The following is a 14828-nucleotide window of genomic DNA, read 5'->3' on the forward strand; positions in this document are numbered from 1 at the left end:
CTAAGACAGTGTCCGACGGGTCCATCGACCCACTGTTTTAACACACTACCTGACTCGCGCATACCTACCCTAATGGTCGTAAACCATTTCAAATGCGTTTGCACGTATTCTTTAGTAAAACAGGCTTATTATCCATTCATCTTTTTACATTTATTCAAAATCATACAAATTGCATATAATAAGAATCTTCAAAAACATTTCTTACATCTGGTCGTACAAATAGATGATCATCAATTAATCTGCGGATTTTAACCTCCTTGGTCAAAATTACGGGTTTCTGTTGCAAAATATGACTCCCATCAATTTCATCAGAATGTTAAAACGAAAAACTTCATCTCAAAATATATCTCATTGATGTTATTTTATTCCTAATAAGAGGTTGCCGTATTCGCAATTGTAAGAATTCTTCTCAGGTCACTTCTTAAATAAACAACGAACATTATAACGTACTTCTTATACCTAAAAATTTAATATAATTGAATTGCTATCATATCAATTATTCAGTGAGGTCATAGCTGTTACTCGATAAAGGTCAGGTTCAAATCCACATAAGATCTAATTTCATTATTAACTTTTTCTATTTTATCACAAATGCATGTTAATAAATGCATTTCTGTCAATTGTCACATAATTAGGATATGTTGACAATTCAAGAGAATAGGAAATTAGTGTATTCATCATTTATGTAATAACAGATAAATCTGTTATGATTATTCGAAATATATATTACTAGCAAAATCAACAGCTCTTCTCTTTTTTAGACGTTGAATGATAATTGTACTTCAATAGATATTACAATAAAAGTCTCATGTCAAAAGATCTTAGCATCTGGCCAGACAAGTGTTCTATTTCAATTGCATTTAATAAAATTTCAGCCTAACAATATTTCAATTTTATTAGAATCTTCAAATTCAATTTACATGACGTCAACATATTCAATTGTTATGTACTATCAAGCAAACTTTAGGGAACATCAGCAAACATTGAACTTCATGACCATTCTAAAGCGTTATAATCATTAAAATCAACGTATATGCATTCAATTCTTGTTATTCTTAAATATCTAAGGTTAACAAAATCTAAATTTTATCTTACGTTGATCTAGATTCATACTTTCAAACATGTAACCTGGATTGGTTCATCGGGGGGAGCAAGTCAATTTCCCAATTCATTCAAAATATGTCATACCATGTGTAATTCAATTTACTTTATTCTGCAAGCAATCACACTTCACTTCGAAAAGTGAAAGTCGAACTACAAGTTTAGCATTTTCTAAACGGTTTTGGTCTGTCCACCACGTCAAAGACGCCACGAATTCCCATTGAGATCATATTTCAAAAGATCGTAATTCAATTCAAAATGAATCTTAGTCATTAAACTGTTTCTCAGACTATTAGGGATTCTCAATAATACGAGATCGATTGTAAAATTCATTTACAATTTTCTTTAAAAAAAAAAAAAAATCCAATAACTTTCTTCACAACACGTGGAACAACCGTCCGTGCTTGTAAAAAAGAATACCGACTCTAGGTCAGCGTATGGTCATAAACAAAATCCTTACTCAATAAAAATACAGTGTCGACCTTTTGTCAGCTGAAATCAAGTGCAAAGGACAGTCGTCTATGGCATATTATTGTCATCAGGTTTCGACCCTCGTTTTAGAATACTACCTGATGAGACCCTGGCTATCCTCATGGTCGCAGAGTCCTATTCTTCATATATCTTACATTCTTTTGTCAAGAAAGTTACTTTCGTTTAGTTTCATGGAACAACATATCAGAACCACCATTAAAATATTATTATTGGAATCTATACTACAGATTAACTTTAGATCATTGTTTATGTTCAAAGCGTCATAGAATATTTCAGTTCTGAAGATTTACGACCTTCTTGAGCTGGAAATTCTATGTAACGTGAAAACAATGTACAAATACATGAGACTCAATTCAAAGATATCAAAACACCACAAATTCGTGTTATTTAAGCATTTCGAACATGAGGATTATCCTTCCTCTATTTCTTTATGGCAGTTTTGAGGTAACTCGTTCAGTCTTGGTTTACTATGACAATCAGACCGATTCATAGTGCACTCATTATGCACACCATTTATGCACCGTTTTTTACCAAAATCCTTGTCTTTCCCAACGGGCCAATGCACTCAGACTTATTCAAACTGCAGTCGCGAAGTGTGCTTCCTACAAGGAATGCCAAGGCACTCGGACTCAGTCATACTGCAGTCGCGAAGTGTGCTTCCTGTAAGGAATGCCATGGCACTCGGACTCAGTCATTCAACAGTCGCGAAGTGTGCTTTCCTTACAAGGAAATGCCATGGCACTCGGACTCAATCAATTACCGGTCGCGCAGTGTGCCTATTCTCTAATTCCTTACTTCCTATGGAAATCCAAATCATTCAACTATTTGGATCACCTTTATAACCATCACCATGGGCAATAACTGAATTCCTTTTGGTGACGCACACTCACCTTTGCGAATCATCGCAACAATAACATACTTAACCAAGACACGAGGGTACACTAAAATACGAAGTGAGACGGAAAACCAACTTCCGTTGATCTAATCAACCTCAAAACAATGTATAAATCATACAAGCCACAACATAACAATGTTTCAAACTGCCTTTCATATAAACTAACAACTTTAATATCCGTTGAGGATCTATCAGCCACGTCGAATGCATGTAACTGATTCAACTACCAATTCTTCATCAACCTGTTTTATCACGAATTCACAACTAACTGACAAACACAACCGAAATTCAGCCTCAAATGTGTCGCAAGAACTAAATTATTTACTTTACAAATTACAACATTTTAATTATTCGAACAAAATCATTTTGAAATCACGTTCATTCATGTTTATCACATCAGACGCACTGATTTATCACTATTTTGCATTTCGAACAATTTATCATTGGCGATTCGTTAACGAATTCTACGCAAGCGGAAGTCAAATCATCAAACAAATCATCAAGATTCAGTGTTCAAATGAAAAAAAAAAAAAAACATCATTCAGAAAATAATGCGCTATCACTGCAATGGCTTCTTGGTGCAATCATGCATCCAGAATCAGACAACCCCATCCAGATGGCCAACATTCAAGATGCCGCAACAATTCTTTCATGAAATCAAGCAAGTACCACTTTCTACCAATCAAGCAGAACAGGTACACCTGGTGACATCAAGGTAATCGTAGGTGATACCACATGACATTCTACAGTTCAAAGATAAGTACCCAGACTTTCTTTATTGATCGGTACCCTCTCAACGGGGGGAGTATGTTCCGAGTTGCTCGGAATATAATTAACGTAATATTTATGGGTATTTTGTCAAGCCCAAAAACGTTTCACCTTTGCAATTTTAAACTGATATTTAAGACCATATGAACGTCTCCACAACTTGACGTTCTTAACAATTGACAATAGCCTTCTAACAGGCCAGAAAAGCACGTTTTCCTAGCGCCAATATACCTTTTCTTAAAGAAGTTTATTTCCATGGTCCTAAACTGTGCACCCCACTAAAGTGGGCCTACGCGCTCAAACTCCGATGATAAACACATGGTGCCCATTTATTGCTTCCTTTGAAGGACCCAAATCACTTAACTGTTTGGGTCGCCTTATTAACGACACCTTATTTGCAACCCTGGAGTGAAGGCTAAAAGTCTTGCAATCCCATTCACTGAACCATCTCACCAATCAGTACTTTTCACAAATAACTATCTGTCCTGATTGGCCCTTTTTTGGTAACGCCTTCACGTCCTGAACTTCCTTCGTTGCTTTCTTTTCTGGCTGTTTAGAGTCGACTAGTGAGTCTTAATTCAGCTTCCTTAGAATATACTTACTTCGGTCAGTCTTACATTAACTTTGTCACTATCAACGACTTTAACACACAACAATCATTACAACTAGTGGGATGATGAACTACATCCTTCATTGACCTGGGCACACCAGTGTGGAGGACTCTGAGCCACTCTATCAATTCTACTCTATAACACTAATTTTACATATAATTCCACTACCGTAACAAGTTGTGGAAACGCCATGGGTCGACGAAGATTTACAACCTTCGAAATTAACTATAAATAATTAATATTTTACCCAGCGCGTGAACAATAACAACATAAAATAAATACATTACCTCATTAAATTATTTCAAACACAAAAACAATCAGCGCAATTAAAAGTGTTTTCACTACACAGTTCACAAAAAGTCAGTTTTGATTTGATTACGTTCGTGTTTGCTTTGTTTAATGAAGTGCATTGATTAATTGCCCGTCAGACATCCGCGGTCAAATAATGGAATAGGTAATTAAATTGTTTTGTCTATAACACAAAACAGCGATACAGTGTCTTTCAATTTCTCGCATCTCGAATTCCTTCCGTCATATCTCGATGCACCGAAATGCGTTGAAAAATTCGAACGTCTAACTTTAATCGTCGCCATATGCATTTTGTAGCTGTGGGTCACGATTACCTCTGCGCTCGAAGGATCAAAGGTTAAAGAGCCGTTTTTTAATCGGTTAAATTGCATTACGACGTTTAATGAATAATTAGTCACGAGTGGATGTTATTCATCTCATTAAACGAGTCTCATTACTTGTAACCAACGTTCGCGTTAATTAATATTTGTACGAATAATAACGTTACTCGACCCAATTCAAGTTTAACCTCGTCATTTTTTATTTCGAATTGCTTCTCGATGATATTGAAAATAATTACTGGTATTTTTTTCACGATCTTACTTGTCACACGAAGCGATATTTTACCATTTTTTTTTTTCTACCCCTTTTTAGAGTAAGAGTACTGTGTTAATTTAATTAACGGTCGATAAAATTACACGGTTTTCGCGATAAACACGTAAAGGAAAGGAACGCATACGATTGATAAGAACGAGATTTTCTCGGCAAACGATAAAAGTTTCGACACGGTCTGCAGCCTGATAATAGCAACCCTCGATGATCGAAGAAAGCGGACAGTGATCTTTGTATCTGCACGTGCGACTCAACGAGGAACGAGGAGAGAAACGATTATCTTCGATTCAATGAATGTAAATTATTAGTCGTTTTGGTTTTACAACCGTTAGTTCGTTACGGTCGACCGTAATCAGTCTGCGTCACGGAGCTCGGTGATTAATTCACCGTTCCTTTTAATTATTTGCCCGGCATTAATGCGCGTTTTGATGCGACGAACACATGTTTTCCACTTGTAAATCAGCCGATGCATTCCTTCGGACAACGGCTCGGGTGTTCTTAGGAACGATTTCAAGCTTGTTTCGTCGATATCCGTAACTCTGTTCTTTTGTTTTTGCGCGCGAAATTTGAACGTTGTTACATTTTCGTGTAGGTGTTTATAGGGTTTTAAATGAAGGAATGTTTGGATTAGATTTTTTTATTTCTAGGACGGCAGACTTTTGGATTTTGAGATCTTTAAGTTTCTAATTAGTGACATTAGTATATTTCAAAATTCCTTACGAAATTTTTACAGTATCAAATTCGTAAGTTTTAATATCTGATTCCTGAAATTCTTACATTTCGAAATTCTTGGACCCACATTCCTTTCCAGTGATTTATAGATTTCTAGAGCCCAAATTACCAAATTTTCAAATTCCTAAATTCCCAAATTCCCTAATTCCCTAATTCCCAAATTCTCTAATTCCCTAATTCCCAAATTCCCAAATTTCTAAATCCTCAAATCTCTAGATTTCTAAATCCCTAGATCCCGAAATCCCTAGATCCCCAGATCCCTAAATCCCCATCTCCCCAAATCCCCATCTCCCTAAATCCCCATCTCCCTAAACCCCATATCCCTAAATCCCCATATCCCTAAATCCCCATATCCCTAAATCCCCATATCCCTAAATCCCCATCTCCCTAAATCCCCATCTCCCTAAATCCCCATCTCCCTAAATTCCCATCTCCCTAAATCCCCATGTCCCTAAATCCCCATCTCCCTAAATCCCCATATCCCTAAATCCCCATATCTCTAAATCCCCATATCCCTAAATCCCCATATCCCTAAATCCCCATATCCCTAAATCCCCATCTCCCTAAATCCCCATCTCCCTAAATCCCCATCTCCCTAAATCCCCAAATCCTCAAGTCCCTAAATCCCTAAATCTCTAAACGAAGGAGAACAAAGAGCGCAAATCGACCACACGCGAAGTCAGTTCGTCGAACGATTATCGATAATTCGACGAATGCCACGATAAAGAATCGATCACTGTTCTTAGATTGTGATTCGAGCACTCGAACGATAGTAGGTTTATCTGGTTTCTCTCCTGTCTTCGACGAATCAATAAAAAAAACGTGTTCAATCTACGAACCGCACTTAACCCTTTAATTTAACCTATTTAAACTTGTATACAGGGTGTCCTGCAATATGTAGCACAAGCGAGAAACTGTTGATTGACAATGTGATTCTATGACTTATATCGGTGATTATTTAAAGATGAATGACTATAATCATCCTTGATAACAAAAGAGTTAATGTACAATCTATATTATGCATATGAAGAAACTGTGTGTAATTAAAAGTGACTACTCACAAGTCTACGTGTTTGTTGAGTCAGTTTACAAGTGAAACTTCACATTGTAAAAGCTAATACCATATACATATTATAGTTGTAACTCTTGTGAAGATAATTATTGTGAACACAACGCGGTTATTAACATCATTTACAAGTGAAATGTGACATCTAAAATTGTTACAATACTTGAATTCTAATAATTATCCACAAGACAGTCTCTCTACACAACCGACAAGTGAAACAATATCTAAAAGCGTAAATAGCACATTTTAATCCTACTAATAACCTACAACACATCGTTAACAGAATCCACAAGTGAAAAAGAGGTTACACCTAAGAGGGTTAATGCTCCGTTTTAATTTCGATAATCGTTCGCGAGAGCACGTGTTTGCAAGTGAAACAAAGGTTAATAATGAATGAGAGGAACAAAGTGAATACGTTACAATTCGCAAGAGTTAGGTCGTAATTGTTGACGATGCTGTGCAGTTGAGCACACAAACTGTCCGACGATAAAGTGTTAATTAGTCGACTGTTTGTTCGCGAGATACGCGAAAGCCACCATCCGACAACAAGTAGGAAAACGCATGCTGTTTAAACGGAGCCAATCCGCACCGGCACCATAATGAAGTTCCTGGTGAAATACTACGACTTCCTAACCGTCAAGTTTTCCACGGTGAGGCTTCAGCTTCGTTCTCTAACGAGTTCCACCTGTAAATTCTTTGTTTTGCATATCCGACAGCGATTGCTATCGTTTATGGTGTTCCAGTATTTTTACTTCGTTCACTTAACGCATGCTGGTTTGCAAGTATTCACATCTTAGCGAAAATAGAGTAGATTACGGATTTTTATTGTTTCTAATTTTATTTATTTGGTATCGAATGTGGTGACTTATGGAAAATTGCGATCAACTAAATCGAGTATATTCATTTCAAGAATTGCAGAGATTGACCTTTATATTATAATTTTTAGGAAAGTGATATTTTCTAGCATTCACCATGTTCGTTACTGTATGACACTATAACAAAGTTTGACGCAGAGCTTGAGAGTTATTGATACGTGATAGATTAGTGTCTGCCGCTTCTCACTACATAATTTATTATGTCTGACTCAGCATAATGTAATACTGTTATGATAATAAATAACGTGAGCAAGAGTTTGTAACAATTCTTAATCCTAATTAAAGCAAATCTTGGAATTACAAGTTTGACTGTCACAGTCAAAAAATTTTCTTAGATAATATTTACATTTTTAACGAATCTTACCAAATATGTTCACAATATCTCATTGTACATATTATACAGGGTGTCTCACAACTAGTGTAGGTGTGAAGTTTCACAACTGCAGGTAATGCATAATGCACGCGCCATATTTCTACGCATTGTAATTCCACGCGCCATATTTCCACGCGCTATATTTCTACGCGTAGTACTTCCACGCGTCGTAACTCCATTGGCGTACTTCCACGCGTCATACTTCCATGTGCTATATTTCCACGCGTCATACTTCCATGTGCTATATTTCCACGCGTCATACTTCCATATGCTATATTTCCACGCGCAGTACTCCTACGCGTAGTAATTTCACGCGCCATATTTCTACGCGTTGTAACTCCACGCGCCATATTTCTGCGCGTAGTAATTCCATGCGTCGTACTTCCACGCGTTGTACTCCTACGCGTAGTAATTTCGCGCACCGTATTTCTACGCGTTGTAATTCCACGCGCCGTATTTCTACGCGTTGTAACTCCACGCGCCATATTTCTGCGCGTAGTTATTCCATGCGTCGTACTTCCACGCGCTGTACTCCTACGCGTAGTAATTTCACGCGCCGTATTTCTACGCGTTGTAATTCCATGCGCCGTATTTCCACGCGTTGTAATTCCATGCGCCATATTTCTGCGCGTAGTTATTCCATGCGTCGTACTTCCACGCGCTGTACTCCTACGCGTAGTAATTTCACGCACCGTATTTCTACGCGTTGTAATTCCACGCGCCGTATTTCTACGCGTTGTAACTCCACGCGCCATATTTCTATGCGTAGTAATTCCATGCGTCGTACTTCCACGCGCTGTACTCCTATGCGTAGTAATTTCACGCACCGTATTTCTACGCGTTGTAATTCCACGCGCCGTATTTCTACGCGTTGTAACTCCACGCGCCATATTTCTATGCGTAGTAATTTCATGCGTCGTACTTCCACGCGCTGTACTCCTACGCGTAGTAATTTCACGCGCCGTATTTCTACGCGTTGTAATTCCATGCGCCGTATTTCCACGCGTTGTAATTCCATGCGCCATATTTCTGCGCGTAGTTACTCCATACGTCGTACTTCCACACGCTGTACTCCTACGCGTAGTTATTCCATGCGCTGTATTTCTACGCGTTGTAATTCCACGCATCATATTTCTGCGCGTAGTAATTCCATGCATCGTACTTCCACGCGCTGTATTCCTACGCGTCGTAATTCCATGCGCCATACTTCCACGCACTGTATTTCTACACGTTGTAATTCTACGCGCCGTAATTTTACGCGTCGTGCTTCCACACACCGTATTTCCATGCGGTGTGACTGGTCCATCTTCTTCCTTAATAATTCAAAAACGAAGCTTCACATCTCATTTTTGTAAAGGAAAACCTTATCCAGAATCACCACAACTACCCTCGATTCGAAGGATCTCTTGTAAGACACCCTGTATATAATTCCATGCAGTTGACACGTATTTCCAATTAGGTAAGTGTACGTATAATTCGGTGACTGCATTCTTAAGTACAAATCCCTAATAACAGGTGATAGATTCATATGTGAATTTAAACATCCATGGCAGTCAAAGTGTTATACTTCATTCAAATCATATTCGTCGATGTTTTTAAGAATCTGACAGTTAACAAATACGTCGATACCTCAGTCTCAAGGCTACGCCTTTGAACCGCATCGAGATATCGCCACGTTTCGTTTGTTTTATCTCTCTCGCAGGAAAACGCAGAAGGGATAGGTCGAATTTTATTAGGGACAAACATTATCGATAATTAGCCGTAAGAAGCGAACGAACGATAATGGAGCATCCGCAGTACAGGTCCGACCTTTCCGATATCCTCATCAAAGAATGGCATTATGCGAACGGTCGGGCGCGAGAGCACGCGTTCCCCGTGCCCATTATCACGCCACTTATCACGCCAAGCGTCACCGTTAAGACCCCTTCATTTGCCACTGATAATTGGATTTCTCTGAATCGAGCCGGGTCCAGCGTGACTCAGGAAACGAGGATCGCGATACGGAAGCGGAAAAATTCGCGTGTTGCGCGTTCGCCATTATCAGGAATCGCTGCCTCGTTCTCTGTTACTGCTGTTACTTTTCGCCTGGAAAATAATTTACCGACCATACTGAATCGCTGCTTGGTTAATTATTGGCCGTGGATTCTCGCTGCCGATGTTACGATAACTACTGTTTCGAACGAGGAAATAATGGATTGTTTCGGTTTGTTCGCTTTTTTCTTCTTGGATTATTTAGAGGTTAGTTTGGTGGTATAACATTCAGTCATTAGGATATTATAGTATATTGCATATTTCAGTATGTTGGATATTAGGGATACGGTAGTTTAGGGATACATTTTGGAAATTTAAGTTTTTTAGCATTTGGAGATTTTGGAATTTGAGAACTTTAGAAATTTGACAATTTGCAAGGGAATTTAAAAATTTAGGGATTTGAAAATTTAAGAAATGTTGGTACCGAGGGACACTTGGATCTACTGATATTGGTATTTGACGGTATTGATATCTAGGAATATTTGCATCTAGGGAGATTTTCATCTAAGGACTTTTGAATTTGCTGATAATGGTACCTGAAGTTATTGGAATCTAGAGATATTTGCATCTAGGGATATTTTCATCTAAGCACATTTGAATTTGCTGATAATGGTACTTGAAGGTATTGGAATCTAAGAGATATTTTCATCTAGGGATATTTTCATCTAAGGACATTTGAATTTGCTGATAATGGTACCTGAAGGTATTGATATCTAGGGATATTTGCATCTAGGAAGATTTTCATCTAAGGACATTTGAATTTGCAGATAATGGTACCTGAAGGTATTGGAATCTAGAGATATTTTCATCTAGGGATATTTTCATCTAAGGACATTTGAATTTGCTGATAATGGTACCTGAAGGTATTGATATCTAGGGATATTTGCATCTAGAAAGATTTTCATCTAAGGACATTTGAATTTGCAGATAATGGTACCTGAAGGTATTGGAATCTAGAGATATTTTCATCTAGGGATATTTTCATCTAAGGACATTTGAATTTGCTGATAATGGTACCTGAAGGTATTGATATCTAGGGATATTTGCATCTAAGGAGATTTTCATCTAAGGACATTTGAATTTGCTGATAATGGTATCTGACGGTATTAATATCTAGGGATATTTGCATCTAGGGAGATTTTCATCTAAGGACATTTGAATTTGCTGATAATGGTACCTGAAGGTATTGATATCTAGGGATATTTGCATCTAGGGAGATTTTCATCTAAGGACATTTGAATTTGCTGATAATGGTACCTGAAGGTATTGGAATTTAGGAATATTTTCATCTAGGGTCACGTGTATGTAGGAATACTGACATCACGAGGTATTAGTATCTAGGGATATAAATATCATAAGATATTAGCATCTATGGATTTTGGTATCAGAAGCTTGAAAATTTACAAACATTAAATTTCAAGAATTTGAAAATTTCAAAATGTGATTTGAAAATTTAGCTGTTGAAAAATTTGAAGATTCAAAAATTGACGACTTGGAAAATTAAAAAGTTAGGTTAGAAACTTAACCCCTTGCACTCGAAGGTAATTTGACAGTAACTTTAAAACTTAATTAAGAAGTTAAATAAATATTCTTGAGGTTATTATTTCTCTGCTAATAATTTCCAGTATTGTTTGTTTCACTATGTTTATACGTCACACGTGTCAAATTATAGAATCAGTTAAAAAATGCTTATCTCAAATTATTGTATTAAATAAAATGGTGACCGAGAGTCACCTCTCGAGCGCAAAGAGTTAATATTCGAAAACCTGAGAATTTAAAGATGTGACAGAATTTAAAGATGATAACTATATGGTTTCTTATCGAAAGGAAGCCCAGGCTGTAGGATGTCGTTCCGCTTTCGCATTCTCTGTCAATTTGTTTCGCCGACAGAAGTTTCATCGAGCCGACTATTATTCTGTGTAGCGGTGGCACAAAGAGCGGCGGGAAATGACAAAGACCCAATGAACTTTATCAGCGTGTGCCGTGGAGTGCAGTGACACGTCGATGCAATTTGTCAGTCGTTGCACCGTGGTTTGCTCTATGAAAATTATCCAGCTGGAACGTGGCCAGTAAAATACGCTGGGAGGGAAAATTTTGTTCCCGGAACGAATATTAAATGTTCTCGTTACGTTCCCAACAGTTTCGGAGCAACCGAAATGATGTTACGGGAGCTTAGACGAATTTGGTCTTCCTTTATCGCCATAAATTTCTGCTACCTCCAAAGAGAATTCATTAAATTGAACGATGCCTCTCATTCTGACGATCTTTCAAGCAAGAGTTTTATTATTTATGTAACATTTATTTATACACGAAAATGTGTTTGAATATTGTTCCCTTAAATATCTTCAATAGCAAATAAATTTCTAACTGCTCATTGTTTAAAATGATTATTTTGTTACAATCTTTGTATCGAGTATTTTAGAAATAGTTAATGCTTGAGTACTAGAGAAGCAACTCTACCTTGCGATTTCTTGTTTTGTCTAGACTTGTATCTAGTGAATGATAGTGTATTAATATTTAGAGTAAAGTTTATACATTTAGTCAGTCGAGGTAAGAGATCAGAATTGGTTACATGATTTCCTGCCATTAAGAAACTTTGTTCATGAAATCGATGCATGGTTGCATGATTTATTAATACACAGTGAATATTCATGCGCCGCTACTATACATATCACTTCCAAAGAAAGAAATATATTGTTCTTCGATTTAAGTTGTACAATGATTCATTGATGAGTAGAAATATTTTTAACGAACGCTACATTGACACTGGAACAAATGATACGAAATGCACGCCTCGTTATAATAATTACTGTAATTATAAAAAATTATATTTTCAAAGAAAATTTTCTATAAACTCAGATGAGCATCTAATTCAAAATAAATGATTTTTTAATGTAAAATAATAGATAATCGATGAGTGGAACATAAATTAGCTTCGAGCTAAAAAATCAACCCTCTACCTTAAAAAAAATATTTAAGTATGTTTTTCAATAACTTATTGAATCTCCAAATTATTACTTATAATAATACAAAAATTACATATGTTCCAGTGTTAAATAGAATCGTATCAAATTTTACATAAAAATTGTATCTATTCAATTAGCATCTCGTTAGTCCACAATTTATACCCGTTCGATTGCCATACCCTTTACAATAGTTTCTCCTGACCGTCGATGACATGACAGAAAGAAAACGTACCTTTTTACACGATTATTTATAACGTTGCGTAATTATTGCACTGGCAATAGCTGTTGATCAATCAACTAATGATTTCGTGTCGATTGTTTCAGGTGAGTAGGCGATCCAAAGAACGTGCATCTCTCTACCAAGAGACTGGGAGGGTGAGTTAACTTGAAAGTTGAAACTTTAGTGACATTAGATCGTAGGCAGCGATTGTCTTTGTAGGACACATACAGAGTGACGAGACATATGCGTTTATAGAATGATTTGAGAATTTAGAGATTTGGAGATTTGAGGATTTGGAAATTTGGAAATTTGGGAATTTGAGAATTTTGGGGCTTTGGAAATTTGGAGATTTAGAAATTTGGGGGTTTGGAAATTTTGGAATTTTGGGGGTTTGGAAATTTGAGGATTTAGAAATTTGGGGATTTGGAAATTTGAGGATTTGAAAATTTGGGGGTTTGGAAGTTTAAGGGTTTGGAAATTTGAGGAGTTGGAAATTTAGAAATTTGGAAATTTAGGGTTTAGAAATTTGGGGGTTTGGTAATTTGAGGATTTGGAAATTTGAGGGGCTGGAAATTTAGAGATTTGGAAATTTGAGAGCTTAGAAATTTGTGGGATTGGAAATTTGAGGATTTGGAAATTTGGGAGTTTGGAAATTTGGGGGCTTGGAAATTTGAAGATTTGGAAATTTGGGAGCTTGGAAATTTGGGGGCTTGGAAATTTGAGGGGTTGGAAATTTAGAAATTTGGAAATTTGTGGACTTGGAAATTTAAGGATTTGGAAATTTGGGAGCTTGGAAATTTGGGGGCTTGGAAATTTGGGGGCTTGGAAATTTGGAAATTTGGGAATTCAAAAATTTAGGTATTTGGGGATTTGGAAACCCAGTAATTTAGGAATCCTCAAATTCTCAAATTTAAAGATTCATAATTTTGAAATTTTGAAAATTTCATATTCCCCAAAATCCAAATTCCCAAACTCACATAAAAATTGTCTATCTCCCAAATTTCAAAATACAGAATCTCCAAATATTCCACTCCACACATCTCCAAATTTGCAAACATATAAACTCAAAAGTATACAGCCAAAAAAAAATAATTCAATAACCACCTATAAAATATCAAAATCATCTAAACGCAAATCTGCAAGAACGATTTGAGAACCGCTACCCCAGCCATAAGCGTACAATGTGTATCCACCTACGCATCGCAACATCGATACAAGTCCGTTCGATTATCATGCACGTTATGTTACATTAAGCAGGAAGGACCTTTTAATAATACCTTCGTGTACGATCGACACGTAGCCGTTCACGAATGCATCGAAACGTTTATTATTGAACGACAACGACGTGTTCTCGTAGCCGTGTATTCACGGGACGAAATTGAATACAAATGGAAACACGCTACTCGATTAATTGATCGTTTCTCTCTTTCTTTTTTTATTATGTACTCCGTTGCTTGGGGGAACGCTTTTGTTTCAAGAGGGATATTTCGGTAGCACGTTTACGCGAAATTGATTGATGTATCGTGTTTCGAATAGAGACGATGAATTTACGTATGCATATTGGACGAAGGTGTTACTTCATAAGGGAGTTAATAGCGCTTTGACGCCACTCGACGGAGTCACGTATTCTCGATAATTAAATTCTCAAAATTAATACACTTCTGTTCATTACTCTGTTGATCTTAATTATTTTCTCTAAGTTACGCTTAAGCTTATTTTTATAAAGTTTCTATTTTAATAATTTCATTCGTGTTTCTAGTTTTATTCTGCAAATTTATGTAAGCAAATTCTGAACACG

General features: G+C 36.8%; 1 protein-coding gene across 3 annotated transcripts in view; it reads left to right on the forward strand.

The window, feature by feature from the left end:
- LOC100876289 (uncharacterized) overlaps positions 1–14828 on the forward strand; it is a 305268-nt gene that overhangs the window by 170928 nt on the left and 119512 nt on the right. For 2 of the 3 annotated variants that reach the window (XM_076531903.1, XM_076531902.1), the window contains exon 3: positions 13135–13185. The exons of the other annotated variant lie outside the window; for it this stretch is intronic. In XM_076531903.1, coding sequence (XP_076388018.1) covers positions 13135–13185 — 51 coding nt within the window. The remainder of the gene's footprint in view (positions 1–13134; positions 13186–14828) is intronic. 3 annotated transcript variants of the gene reach the window in all.

Source organism: Megachile rotundata, chromosome 5 (assembly GCF_050947335.1).
Source record: "Megachile rotundata isolate GNS110a chromosome 5, iyMegRotu1, whole genome shotgun sequence".
Lineage (NCBI taxonomy): Eukaryota > Metazoa > Arthropoda > Insecta > Hymenoptera > Megachilidae > Megachile > Megachile rotundata.